Source organism: Canis lupus, chromosome 34 (assembly GCF_003254725.2).
Source record: "Canis lupus dingo isolate Sandy chromosome 34, ASM325472v2, whole genome shotgun sequence".
Classification (NCBI taxonomy): domain Eukaryota; kingdom Metazoa; phylum Chordata; class Mammalia; order Carnivora; family Canidae; genus Canis; species Canis lupus.
The window spans coordinates 34,483,659-34,497,337 of NC_064276.1; the positions used below are offsets into that span (position 1 = coordinate 34,483,659).

A 13,679-nucleotide genomic window follows, 5' to 3' on the forward strand; every position below is an offset into this window, starting at 1 on the left:
AATTAGAAACAAAACCCTAGGCTTCTTCAGAGTACAGAGATGTTAACAAGTCTACTGAAACATCATAAGGATTAAGTCAGGAACATCTGAAAACTGCAGTGTTAGTTCAGCAAACATTAAATGCCTCTACCTCCAAAATACACATAACTGCAAGATAAACAAAGTTGAACAAGGCACAGTCTTAGTCCTCAAAGAGTGTACAATCTGGTGTGGGAGACCAGAAATCTAAATAACTGTGATTATAAGAAAAATGTAAGGTATAATGGAGATACAAAAGTGTGAAGGAAGAGATTAAATCCTTCTGAGGTGAATATTGGAAAGGCTTAATTCTACGGAACTGGAAGGAAAGAGTTCAAAGGATAGAGATAGGAAAAGGAAGGTTTGTCCCAGGCAAAGAGAACATTGTAAAGAGAGTCATTGGGACAAGAAGTGCAGGTTATATTCTTGGCTAGTTGAACTGAAGAGTGGTTTGGCAAGAACAGAGAGAATTATAATTTTATAGAAGTAAAAATGCAGTTTTGTCTAATAAAGACAAGGAGATTGAAATCATGTAAATACCTTGGAGTGACAGGAGCATGGTAAAGCTCATGGGAACTTTGAAGGCACAAGTGTATCATAGTCAGTGTGATAATCACTCCCTTACATAGAGCAGAATTTCTCACTTCTGAAAATATACAAAAGTGCCATGCCCCTGAACTTGAACTCAGAGAATAGCATGAATTACTTATTAATACATCAGTGAATAAATTTATTATGAGTGTAGCACTATTATTAAGTACTTTGAAGGAATTAGAGAAGCATAACTTGACATTTACCCTTAAGGAATTTATAGTCTGGTTGAGAATTCAGGGCATCTAAAGTAGAATGTTCAGTAGCAATAAGAGAGATGTCACAAGATGATACATGAAAAATTGACAAGTGAACAATAAAATAGAAATGCTTACTCTAGAATAATTAAGTCCATTTTCAGTTCAAGTTGGTGCTTGAACCTAGACTTGAGGTCTGTATTGAATTTGAATAGATAATGCAGGTAAATCAGCACAAGAGAAACAGCACGAGTAAAAGGTGTGGAGAATGGAATGCAAGTTCTGGGAATAGTGAGCAGATTTAGTCTATCTAAGGGTTTTTGTTTTGTTTTCAAAGATAGCATACTTTCCCTTTCTATTTCAGGTGCAGATAAAATTCTAGATTCTGGTATAGAGGATCATCCCTTGAGTGAACAAGATTCCATACAAAAAAGTCCTTTATCAGAAACATTGGATGTGAAACCTTCTGATATGACTTTACCACTATCTCTTCCACTTGGAACTGAGGACCACCACATCCTTCTGCCTGTCACAGATAATCAGTCTCCTACATCAGATACGTTGTTGAGGTCAACTGTGAATGGGTATTCAGAACCACAGTTGATTTTTTTACAGCAATTATACTGACTTTATGAGGAATATGGAATTGCTAAGACATCTCTGGTAGTAAACATAAACTCTCTGGTAAGGTGCATATATTATATTAAATTACCATTCATTTGAGTTGTGAACATTATTTTTCATTCACTGAAGTAAACACCTAATGCTGCATCGTAACTGCAATGCTTGTTTTGATTTTTGGCTTTTATATCTAGATTATAAACATAACGTGTTAAGAAGTGAATTATACTGTAGTAGCACTATTTTGGATGAGTAAGTTTTATTTTCTTTTAGAGCTGCCTTAATTCATTTTTATTTTGCATTTTGAATTGCCTTTCATTTATTGAAATGGAATCTTTCCGTTTATATGAGTCGGTTTTGACCTGTGGGATTTTTTAGTTTTGTCCCCCTCAAAATTTAAGCAAAATCGATGATAGTATCAGCCAAGAGTGTTGCTGTTACTGAGCCCCTTAGGCCAATACATAAACTATGAGGGAAATGTAAATTTTCATATTTCTTCTTAAGAGAATTTCGGTACTGATAAGAATTGTGCTATTTAATATATTCCATTGGAGGTAACTTTTCTACTGAAAAAAGTGTTTTTCTTAAAAGCTAGAAAACTGTATATTATTCATTTTTGTTCATTTAGAATTCAATATTCTGGAGAATAGCAAGAGTCCGTACTTTTGAGTTATCTGAGACTATATTTGCAATATGAGTTTTAAATAGATCATTGATGTTTTTAACTTGTTAAAAGACAATTTCAAAATTTGATTCAAGTTATGTTTTAATAGGTTTCTAGATTACTGGAGATGAAAATATACAGAGTTTTGAAAATTTTTGATAAGCCTCTCTTATACCTGTTACACTCTTTTTACAATACTAAGTTCTAAAAAAAATTTTTAAATATAAACTTAATGCATACTCTAAATCATTTGGCCTCTGAATTGACACATCATAATTATGTAAAGAGTTAAGAAATTAGCTTCAGTTGTAAATGAACATTTGAGGAATCAGAAAGCCCGTTTATTAAATATTTTATATTTAAGTTTTCTATAGGTTTTGAGTTTTAAAATTTTAAAAATTAAACCACAACATTTGGCTATTGTCATAGTTTCACAGTAGTCTGCTTCCTTCCTGCTGAATGTAGAAAATTGAGTATCATTTGAATATTTACTACCAGTCTTCCCCATCCCACTTTTGCCACATAATTGATTTTTTTTACTGCCTAATCTTTCAGCATTAAATTCTCAGTTCCACAGAGTCAGTTCCTATACTGCTGATAAACACCATGGTGACATTCTTTCATATTTCTGCTATGCGTTAGCTGTGGCTTATATGTTTTCTGGCTTTAAACTACACTTACAATAAACTTAAAGTGGGTTTTTTGGGTATTGATTTCTTTAATTGTATTTTCTCTGGCATCCTAGTCAGAGGAACCAGCTAGGAGAGGACATAGTAAAACTCCTGAATTCTTGTAGAGATTGTCACCATTTCCCAGCACACTCAGCATTTTCACCATAGCATTTGCCACCAGTGGGACTGACTTAACTGAATAGACTTTGAACTCTATTGCCTTTATATAATAGATGTCAAGCTTCATATTTATTTATCTAAGAAATCTAATTATGCGTGTGTATTAATACACTGGTTTAAATACAATTTACAAAGTCCTAAAATGTTCAACTAATCTCTTCTGGCTTAAATTCAATAGGAGTTTATTGGGATGTGAAGAAATTAAGGAAAATTAAAAGACTCAGCCTCTTTAAGAAGTCTGCTGAAATGAAGAGGTTATATTTAATTTATATCTTCATTAATCCAAGCATCTATTGAATAAAACTTCAAAAACCGCTACAGTGATGTCAAAATTTTATGAGAGCAGTAGTTACCAAATTGCAACTAATATGATGGTAATTAGCATTTTGCATAGATTAGCCTTCAGATTTATTATTTTTAATATTATTGGATTGGAATGGCTAAGGTTGATTTACTGTGCTTTTTCTTCATCACAGTATCTGTTCTTGATAGCTAAAATAATTTTATTTTAAATTGACATGGCTTGATGCTCTTCCAGAGTGACATGTAAGAAATCTTGAAGGCTGAGGTTGCAAACTTGTCATTCTTCTCAAAATTCTATACTATTCCTTATTATAATACGCATATATTTTAGTTGTATCTGGTATCATCCTAACACTCATAATTATCATTTTAATTAAGTCTTTTTAAAAATATATTTGTTAAATGCAGTTTTCGGAAAAGTCTATTCTTAATTAAATATGACTAAATTTTTGAAAGTCTGTTTAGGATGTTGAAGATCTTACTGAGATTATTTTCTAAAATAATTTTGTATGTATTAGATTATTTCTACTGTATTGTTAGATTTTAGAGTTTTTAAAAAGAAACCATAGATTATATATAAATGATTTTTTGCTGTTTTTAAATGGTATTTGTTTTATGTTTAATTTCATAGGATGATTTTGATAGACATATTTTAGAAAAAAATTTTTAAAGAAAACGTTCAATCAGTTCTCTTGCAAAAGCAGTTTATCACTTCTGTATATTTCAATTCTGCAGAAATTATACAAATGAGAGTAGTTGAAATGTACATGTATAAAGACAATCTACATGTTCTTGTTTTTTAAAATATACTAGGACAATAGTTGTAACATTTGATGGATATCAGAAACATTTAAAAAAATAACACTATCCAAACCCCACCCCACCTTAGGCCTACTGAATCGTCCAGTCTCTGGGACATATATGCTGGAAAAGCTCCACAGGTGATTTTAATATAACCAGACATTGAGAACTATCTTAAATGTTTCTTGTCTTTTGGGGAAGCATTTAAAAATGAAGCCCTTCATATAACTTTCCATCTTATACTCAGATTTTAAGTCTTTAGAATTTCCCTAGAAATAGCACCAAGTAAAAAGAAATTGTATTTTAACGCAATTTCTGTAAATTCTATATTTTTACTCATTATTTATGAACAGTATGGAGTTTTAGTTAATGGAGCATTAATTTCTTGAAACAGTGGTATGGTTACTCTCTTGTTCTCTTCAACCCCTGCCACCATTGATTCAAGAGAGATTTGGTGTATTTGCTTAAGGAATTAGGTAATTATCAGGTAGACTTAATAACCATCCAGAAATAGGGTATTTAGTTTCAAAGTAAACATCATGGATGTGAACAGGTATTTGCATTAAAATGTTTAGCCAGTATTTCAAATGCTGGAAAATTTTTGAAATCAAGATACATAAACCTGCAAAGATAAGGTAAACACCACCCTTAAGTCAAATAGGAAAGACAAGCCTGAACATAATGGCAGTAAAACAAGACAGAATGTCACGTGTTTCAGGGGAAGGCAAGGAAGGAAATACGGAGCAGTCAACAAGAGCTGAATGGACAGAAACAGGGCCAGTTGTTCCCTGATAGACAAACAGGAGATGGATGATGGGAAGGAATGTGCACAAAGCTAGCTGAGACAGGCTAAACGAAGAAAGTATGAAACAGGGAGGAGGTAGGAGTCAAAGACATGTCCAGCACTATGCCTGACACATCTTACATGAAATAGTCCTCAATCCTTAACCTGTGCTAAAGGAGTAGGATTGGATAACCAGGTTGGTAACCTGTGGTCTCTCACACCCAAGCACAACTGACTGCTGAAGGGTGGGGATTAGAGGATCAGACAGCCTACATTTGTAACACATGATTCCATACTTAGATCTGCAGCTTAACTGAACATCTTACTAGGGAGAAAGAATTCTTAGGCCTGACCAAACTGGTTAGATTCTCAAGAATTTGAGCTCTGAAATTCAGAGACTTAAGTTTTGGAACATGTATAAGTGAAAAGATCATTTAGAACTGGCCCAGAGTGAGTGAAGCAAGCCAAAGTCTAAAAGAAATTATGAATAAGTAGAGAAAGCTGGTCTACAGAATGAAGCAAGGGAATGAAGTAAGGTCACAGAACCAAGCCACTGATTCTCTGTGAGAGAGAGGTGTGGCCTTGGAGTCCCCATTCTTGAGGTGGCACAGCACTGTCATCATCCTGGATGCCAGTGATTTTTTTTTTCCTGTTGTATCCTTACAGTAAATATCCCTTTTCTTAGGCTTGAATGCATTTCTTTTCCTTGCAGTTAGACAGCTCTGACTTTAATAAGACATCTAAGTTTTGATCGTTAATGACTGAGATGATGGTGATGCCATTAAGTGTGATAGGGAAGATGAAGAAGAGGTTTATGGAAGAAAAGGCTTTATTTTAGATGCACTGAATTCGATTGGTGGTACAACAGCCATGTGAAAATGTCTAGTAGTACTTGGAAATAGAGCCCAAAGTCTAGGAGAGGTTAAAGCTAGAGCTCAGATCTTGTAGGCTAATGATTACTGGCATAGCAATGATTAAGGTGGGCCTGGGAGATGGTACTAAGCAAAAGAAAATCTTTGGGGAAATACATTTAAAGAATGAGCAAAAAGATAGGAGTGGCTGGGTGGCTCAGTCAGTTAAGCATCTGACTCTTGATCTCAGCTCAGGCCTTGATTTCAGGATCGTGAGTTCAAGTTCCGCTTTGGCATCATGCTGGGCATGGAGCCTACCTTAAAAAAATAAATAAATGATACAAAATGATAACAGGAAGAACAACAGGGTAGTGCAAATTTTATGAAGATGAAAGTGGTTTTGTACTGGTCATATGGTACAGAGAAATAGGGTACAAATCAAAGAAAACTTTTGGTTGGGTAATTGGAGTATGATGATCCTTTGAGAAGGCAGTTGGAGTAATAGCGGAGATAGAAGCTAGCTGGATATGGTTTGAGTAGTAGTTAAGACATGATTACTATTTAGTTGAAAAGCAGTGTGGAGCAGAATCATTTTTTGTCAGTATATAAAATAAAGCACTTTATTCCTTACTTTCAAAACTGAAACATTGTAAAATGATGAGCTTACTATGATTTGCAACACCATAATCAGAGGCTGCATTTGAGCCTGATCTTAAAGCATGACAAGAGGAGGATGGAAGGAAACTATATGGTTACAGATGTACTCTTTACAGTTCAGATGTGCAAAGAAGTGGGAGTTTTCTGACAGACAACTGCATTTCCTTCCACTTGAGCTCCCACCCCATGGGAAGTCAGGAAAATAATAACTTTTAGTCTCAGCCAGTTGAAAAGGAAATACAATTTATGACATTGTAAGGTAATGCTTAAACTTTTGAAAATGCTCTTGTTTCTGTCATTTGTTTTCTCTTTAATCTGGCATCCAGATGTATGGAGGGGGTTTAAATAACATAATCAGGGAAAACAGTGTCTTCAGTTCTTCCACTTCTCTGGGTATCCTACTGGCCTCTGATGCAGTAGGCAACAGCTTGTAAAATAGGTCATCAGGTTTGTCCTAGCTTGGTCAGAGCCCAGTAGTTCTTGACTAAATTGGCCTCACCTTGGTTCTAACAAATGTGGAGACCTCTGACATTTCTGCAGTTCTGATCAGGGTGCAGTTTAACCTGTGGCTGCCCACCCGCCCCAGCCAGCAGACTCAAAGCAAGCCTTTTTGCTTCCCATTCATCAACTTCCCACTCAGCTACCGTCTGAGTTTCTGAGTCTCCCCTTGGGAGAATAAAGAAACTTGTAGGTGCCCTCCATACAACACAAGAACAGAGATTACACTGGACAGGCAAATCTCATTACCGAGGTTTAGTTTCATGTGACTGTTTCCTACCCAGCCTGAGGAGAGGCCACCTCTTTCTAGAATCCTGTAAACTCCCCTACTACCCAGCATATTACAGATATCTCAAAGCAATAAAAGATGAACTATTGTACAAAAGGAGTCCGACACAGTAAATTCTACAAGATTCAGTTTATATAAAATTCAAAAACAGGCAAAACTATATGGTGTTAGAAGAAGTGGTTGCCTGTTGGAAGAAGGTTGAGGGAGCTTCTCGGAAGCGTGTGGAATTTACTATCTATATCTAGGTCATGGCTAACATGGATGGGTTAACTGCGTGATAATTCATCGACTTGTTCACTTAAGTTTTTTTTTTTTCTTTTTTTTTTTTTTTTTTTTGAGGTGGCTCAGTTGTTTAAGCATTCAGCTCTTGATCGCAGCTCAGGCCCTGATCCTCAGGGTTGTGAGTTCAACCCCACATTGGGTTCCATGCTGGGCATGGAGCCTACTTTAAAAAAAATTGTACTTTCTGTATGATTGCTGTACTTCCATTTTAAAAAGTATATATTCAAAAAACTAACTTGAAGAATGAGAAAACCAGAGCATTGGTTCTTTTTTTTTTTTTTTTAATTTTTATTTATTTATGATAGTCACACAGAGAGAGAGAGAGAGAGAGAGGCAGAGACATAGGCAGAAGGAGAAGCAGGCTCATGCACCGGGAGCCCGACGTGGGATTCGATCCCGGGTCTCCAGGATCGCGCCCTGGGCCAAAGGCAGGCGCCAAACCGCTGCGCCACCCAGGGATCCCCAGAGCATTGGTTCTTAACTTTGAGATTAAAGACCTGGATTGTAAAAATGCAGATTCCCCAGACTATCCTCGGGAAGTTTTGATTCAGTAGGTCGGACTCTAAGAATCTGTAATTTTAACATTTGCCTCAGTGGTTTTGATGGTGCACACTTTAAAAATGCTGATTAGCATCTGTAGTTTAACAAACTATCCTTAACTCTGGACAGATACTCAAGTATAAAAGATTTGTCATATTGTTACTTGAATCTGAATTTATTGGATCTCTAATTGCTAGGAGCAACATTTCCTCGCCCAGCTTAATGTTTTACAAATGTAATAATAGTTGTTTAAATTGTTCCTATTTTTTTTCCTATGGCTTGGTTTTAGTGCATCCATTGAATTCTGCAGATTTTCAAATTTGATTAAAAGAATTTTATTCATTTCTTTTTGCATTCTTAACAATACAAAGACATTTGATTTTTCTGAGATATACAGCCTTTTTAGATAGAATATTTAGTTCTAGATTATTCAGCATGTAATAATGTAAAAGAACTCTGTAAAAAAACAGCCAGTCTTTATATCTTCAGAGCAGAGATCTTAAAATGGAAATAAGATTTGAACACGCAGAACATTGTCAAGTAATGTCTGATAAAACCTAGTAAGTAAAATCACTAACTAGTAAAATAAATCAGTTTGTCAGGATACATAATGTCATTTGTATAATTCTGTAATCTATACAGTATAGTTTTATTGGTTCCATTGTAAACATTGGCAGATCTTTAAGTGATTTTCACATCAAAGGAAGGTCATATTATTTCTAAAATTCCATTACCAGATCGTGGTAGTTCCTTTGATATAGCATATAAACAGAATTTACCTCGATAAAAATAACAACTTGAATTCCATTTCACCCATTGTTAATTAACATGAACTGTTGAGTATGTATTTTTCAATCAATTCCAGATGTTTTAAGATTTTGTTTTTCAGCACAGACTCAACCTGATAGCAACCATCCTGGATGATTCCCATTCATCTCTGAAAACATGTGAATGGATTTGGTAAGGCATTTAGGTCTTTTTCTGGCTCAATAACTCTGTAACATTAAGTGAAAATAGTGCCTTCATACCAGTTTTTAGATGTTCTTCCCCATACATAACCACCACCACCCTCTGTGACCACCCTCCCATTCCCCCCAGGAAGTCAGGAACGTGATGTTAGGTGCCAAATATAAGGAAAGACTGGTAAAACTTCAAGAATCATTAAATAATAATACGTAGGGGATATTGATCTTAATTATTTAATCTACCAAAGGACTGGGCAGATGTGAGCTTTATTTGATATACTAATATTTAAAAAATACAGCTATGATTGAGGGAATTTGCAATACTTTAAGTGAAGGCCAGTACTTAGACAACAATAAAGTTGACCCCCACCTTAATCCACCTCCTCCCTATGACATTTAGAGATAGATGGTATTTTCTTGTAGACTGCAAAACCTCAGCTTAAATTAACCTTTTAAAACTGTCCACATGTCTTTTTTCACACTTTGCCTGACAAGTAAATCCTTCAGATGAAGCAGCCTTCTCTTGGTGTGTGTGAATAAATTTGTGAATATAAGTCTATAATCAAAGTATCATAGTATCGGTTGCATCCTCATAGGAATCTTAATTTGAAAACAAGATTGGCCATAGACTACAGTAATTATTTGCCATCAAATCATTAAAATCTTACTGGCATCTTCTAAAAGAGAACAATCTTAAAAAGTTCACTGGCATCACTGACTTGGAAAGCATACATTTACATGTATTTGTAATATATGTGTTTATTTACCTGTATTTGTGAAATTGTATTGACAACTATAATTACCTAAATGAGATATGTAAAATATTTTTTCAACTTCTAAACCCCGTGAAATTCCTTGGCAGTCTGCCACCTGAACCCTTTTTACCATTTCATGACAACTTTCAGTTAGGATACCTATAATGACTTTTTCTTTTTATGCTATTCTACTATTTAATGATATTTTTTCTTTTTTTTTTTTAAGATTTTTATTTATTTATTCATGAGAGAGATAGGGAGAAGGGAGAAGCAGAGACACAAGCAGAGGGAGAAGCAGGCTCCCCGCAGGAAACGGGACTCAATCCCAGACCCCAAGATCACATCCTGAGCCAAAGGCAGATGTTCAACTGCTGAGCTACCCAGGCATCCCTAATGATATTTTCTTTTGAAAAACTAGTTTAATTTCTTGTAGTTTTTTTTCCCTCCATCGTTAAAATTTTAGTCTCTTTTCTTCCCCCTCCCCCAGCCCTTTTTTCTTTTATTTTTTAATTGATGTATAGTTGAAACGTTAGTTTCAGGGGTACAACATAGAGATCTGGCAATGATCTACATACATTACGAAATGCTCACTGTGATAAGTGTAGATACCATCTGTCACTGTACAGTGTTATTACAAGATTATTGCATATGTTCTCTATGCTGTACTTTTTCATTATAACTTACTTTAATAAGATTGGAAATTTGTACCTCTTAATCTCTTTCATCTGATTTGTCTATCTTTTCATATCACTCCCCTCTGTCAATCAATAGTTTGTTGTCTGTGTTTTTCTTTGTTCATTTGTTTCTGATTCCTCATATAAGTGAAAGCATATGTTGTCTTTCTCCATCAACTTATCTCACATACCATAACCTTTAGGTCCATCAATGTTGCCAATGGCAAGATTTCTTTCTTTTTTTTGATTAATAGTCCATTGTGTATCTCTACCACATCTTTCTCCATTCATCTATTGATGGACACTTAGGTTGCTTCTGTATCCTGGGTATTATAAATAAAGCTCCTATAAACGTAGGGATGCGTATCTTTTCAAATTAATGGTTTTGTTTTCTTTGGGTAAATGCATACAAATGGAATTGCTAGATCATATGGTAGTTATATTTTTATTTTTTTGGAGGAATTTCCATACGGTCTTCCATAGTGGTGGTACCAATTTACATTCTCATCAGCAGCCCATAAGGGTTCCCTTTTCTCCACACCAATAGCTTTCTCGTAACACTTATCTCTAGTAATTTTGATATTAGCCATTCTGACAGGTGTGAAGTGATATAATTGTGGTTTTGATTTGCATTTCCCTGATGATTAGCGATGCTGAGCATCTTTTCATGTGTCTGTGGCCATCTGTATGTCCTTGGAAAAATGTCCATTCAGGTTAGATTGGGGTTTTTGGTTTCTAGTTGTAGGAGTTCTTTATATATATTTTGGATATTAACTTCTTTTTGTAAATGTTAGTTGCAAATATCTTCTCCCATTCAATAGGTTGCTTATTTGTTTTGACTCTTTTCCTCACCGTGCAAAAGCTTTTTAATTGGATATAGTCCCAGTTGTTTATTTTTGCTTTTTTTTCCTCTTGCCTGAGGAGACATTTCCAGAAAAATACTGCCAAGACTGATGGCCAAGAGATTACAGCACAGCCTATGTTTTTCTTTAAGAGTTTTGTGGTTTCAGGTCTTTTACATTTAGGTCTTTAACCCATTTTGAGTTTACTTTTGTGTATGGCTTAAGAAAGTGGTCCTGTTTTTCCAAGACCATTTATTGAAGAGACTGTCTTTTCTCCACTGTGTATTCTTGCCTCCTTTGTCATAGGTTAATTAACCATATAAACATGGGGTTTTTTCCTGAACTCTCAGTTCTATTCCATTCATCTAGGTGTTGGTTTTTGTGCCAGTACCATATGTTTTAATTACTACAGCTTTGTTGCATAGTTTGAAATCTCAGATTGTGATATGTCAAGATTGCTTCAGTTATTCAGGGTCTTAAGTGGTTCCATTCAAATTTTAGGATTTTTCTTTTCTAGTTCTGTGAAAAATACCATTAGTATTTTGATAAGGATTGCATTAATTCTGTAGATTGCTTAGGATACTATGGACGTTTTAACAATATTAAGTCTTCTGTGAGTCTTTCCATTGTTTGTGTTGTCCTCAATTTCTTTCATCAATCTCTTTTTTTTTTTTAACCTTAATTTTTTTTTAAGAAAGCTCTATACACCCAAAGTGGGGCTCAAACTCACAAGAGTCACACGCTCTTCTGACTGAGCCAGACAGGCACCCCAGTATTTTATTCTTTTTGATAACAGTTGTTTATAGGACTGTTTTCTTAATTTTCTGCTGTTTGTTATTAGTGTACAGGAATGCAATAGATATCTATATATTGTGTATCCTGAAACTTAACTGAATTCATTTATTCTAATAATTTTTTGGTGGAGTCTTTAGTGTTTTCTATAATTAGTATCGTCTGCAAACTGACAGTTTTACTTCTTCCTTACCAATTCAGATGCCTTTTATTTTTGTCTGAGTGCTATGGCTAGGACATACTCGTTTCTGATCATAGGGGAAAACTTTCAGCTTTTTACTGTTATGATGTTAGCTTTGAGTTTGTCATTTATGTCTTTTATTCTGTTGAGGGATGTTCCTTCTGTGCCCACTTTGAGTTTTTATCATCAATGGATGTTCAGTTTTCATCCTTTTTCCTGCATCTACTGAGACGATCAAATGACTTTTATCCTTCATATTGTTAATGTATATCATGTCAGTTGATTTGCAGGTGTTGAAACATTACATCCCTGGAATAAATATGACTTGATCATAGTGAATGATCTTTATGTGTTTTTTTGAATTCTGTTCACTAAAATTTTTTATCGAGGATTTTTGCATTTATGTTCATCAGGAATTAATGGGTTATAGTTTACTTTTTTTTTTTTTTTTTTGGTAGTCTCTTTGGTGTTGGTGTCAGGATAATGCTGACCTCATAGAATGAATTTTGGAGAACTTCTCCCTCTTCTATTTTTTGGGATACCGTGAGGATAGGTATAAACATTTCTTTAAATATTTGGTAGAATTCCCCTGTGAAGTCATCTGATCCTGGATTTTTGTTGGAAGTTTTTTAAATCACTGGTCCAATTTTGTTACTAGTAATTGGCCTGTTTAGATTTTCTATTTCTTCTTGATTCAGTTGGAAGATTGTATGTTTTTAGAAAGTCTGCTTCTTCTAGGTTGTCCAGTTTCTTGGCATATAGTTTTTTGTAGTAATTGCTTATATTTTTTTGTATTTTTATGGTGTCAGTTTTAACTTATTTTTCGTTTCTGATTTTGAGGTTTTTTTATTAGTCTGGCTAAAGTTTTATCAATTTTGTTTATCTTTTCAAAGAACCAACTCTTTGTCTCATTGATCTTCTCTGTTGTTTTTTTAGTCTCTATTTCATTTATTTCCACTCTAATCTTTACTATTTCCTTTCTTCCACTGACTGTGGGCTTTGTTGGTACTTTGGTTTCTAGTTCCTTTAGATGTAAGGTTAGATTGTTTAAAATGTTGTTTCTTGAGGTAGGCCTATATCACTATACATTTCCCTCTTAGAAATGCTTTTGCAGGATGCATGAGTGGCTCAGTGGTTGAGCGTCTGCCTTTGGCTCAGGACATGATCCTGGGGTCCTGGTATCGAGTCCCACATCACGCTCCTTGCAGGGAGCCTGCTTCTCCCTCTACCTGTGTGTCTCTGCCTGTCTCTGTGTCTCTCATGAATAAATAAATAACATCCTAAAAATGCTTTTGCTGTGTCCTAAAGATTTTGAACTGTAGTGTTTCCATTTTTAATTGTCTCCAAGTAGTTTTTAGTTCTTGTTTCTTTGTTGATCATTGGTTGCTTAGTAACATACTATTTAGCTTTAAGGTATTTTGTGTTTCTTCCAGTTTTCTTGTAATTGATTTCTTTCTAGTTTCATACTGTTATGGTGGGAAAAGATGCTTGATAGGATTTCAGTCTTCATAGACTTGTTTTAT

The 13,679-nt window shown here is 34.8% G+C and overlaps 1 protein-coding gene across 15 annotated transcripts in view; it reads left to right on the plus strand.

Annotated features, from left to right (window-relative positions):
• Positions 1-13,679, plus strand: part of MYNN (myoneurin) — a 33,115-nt gene that overhangs the window by 11,826 nt on the left and 7,610 nt on the right. For 6 of the 15 annotated variants that reach the window (XM_049105805.1, XM_049105806.1, XM_049105801.1 and 3 more), the window contains 2 exons: positions 1,171-8,507; positions 8,837-8,907. In XM_049105805.1, coding sequence (XP_048961762.1) covers positions 1,171-1,433 — 263 coding nt within the window. In that variant the 3' untranslated portion in view covers positions 1,434-8,507; positions 8,837-8,907. The remainder of the gene's footprint in view (positions 1-1,170; positions 8,508-8,836; positions 8,908-13,679) is intronic. The other 9 variants (XM_049105802.1, XM_049105813.1, XM_049105812.1 and 6 more) reach the window with 5 other exon arrangements.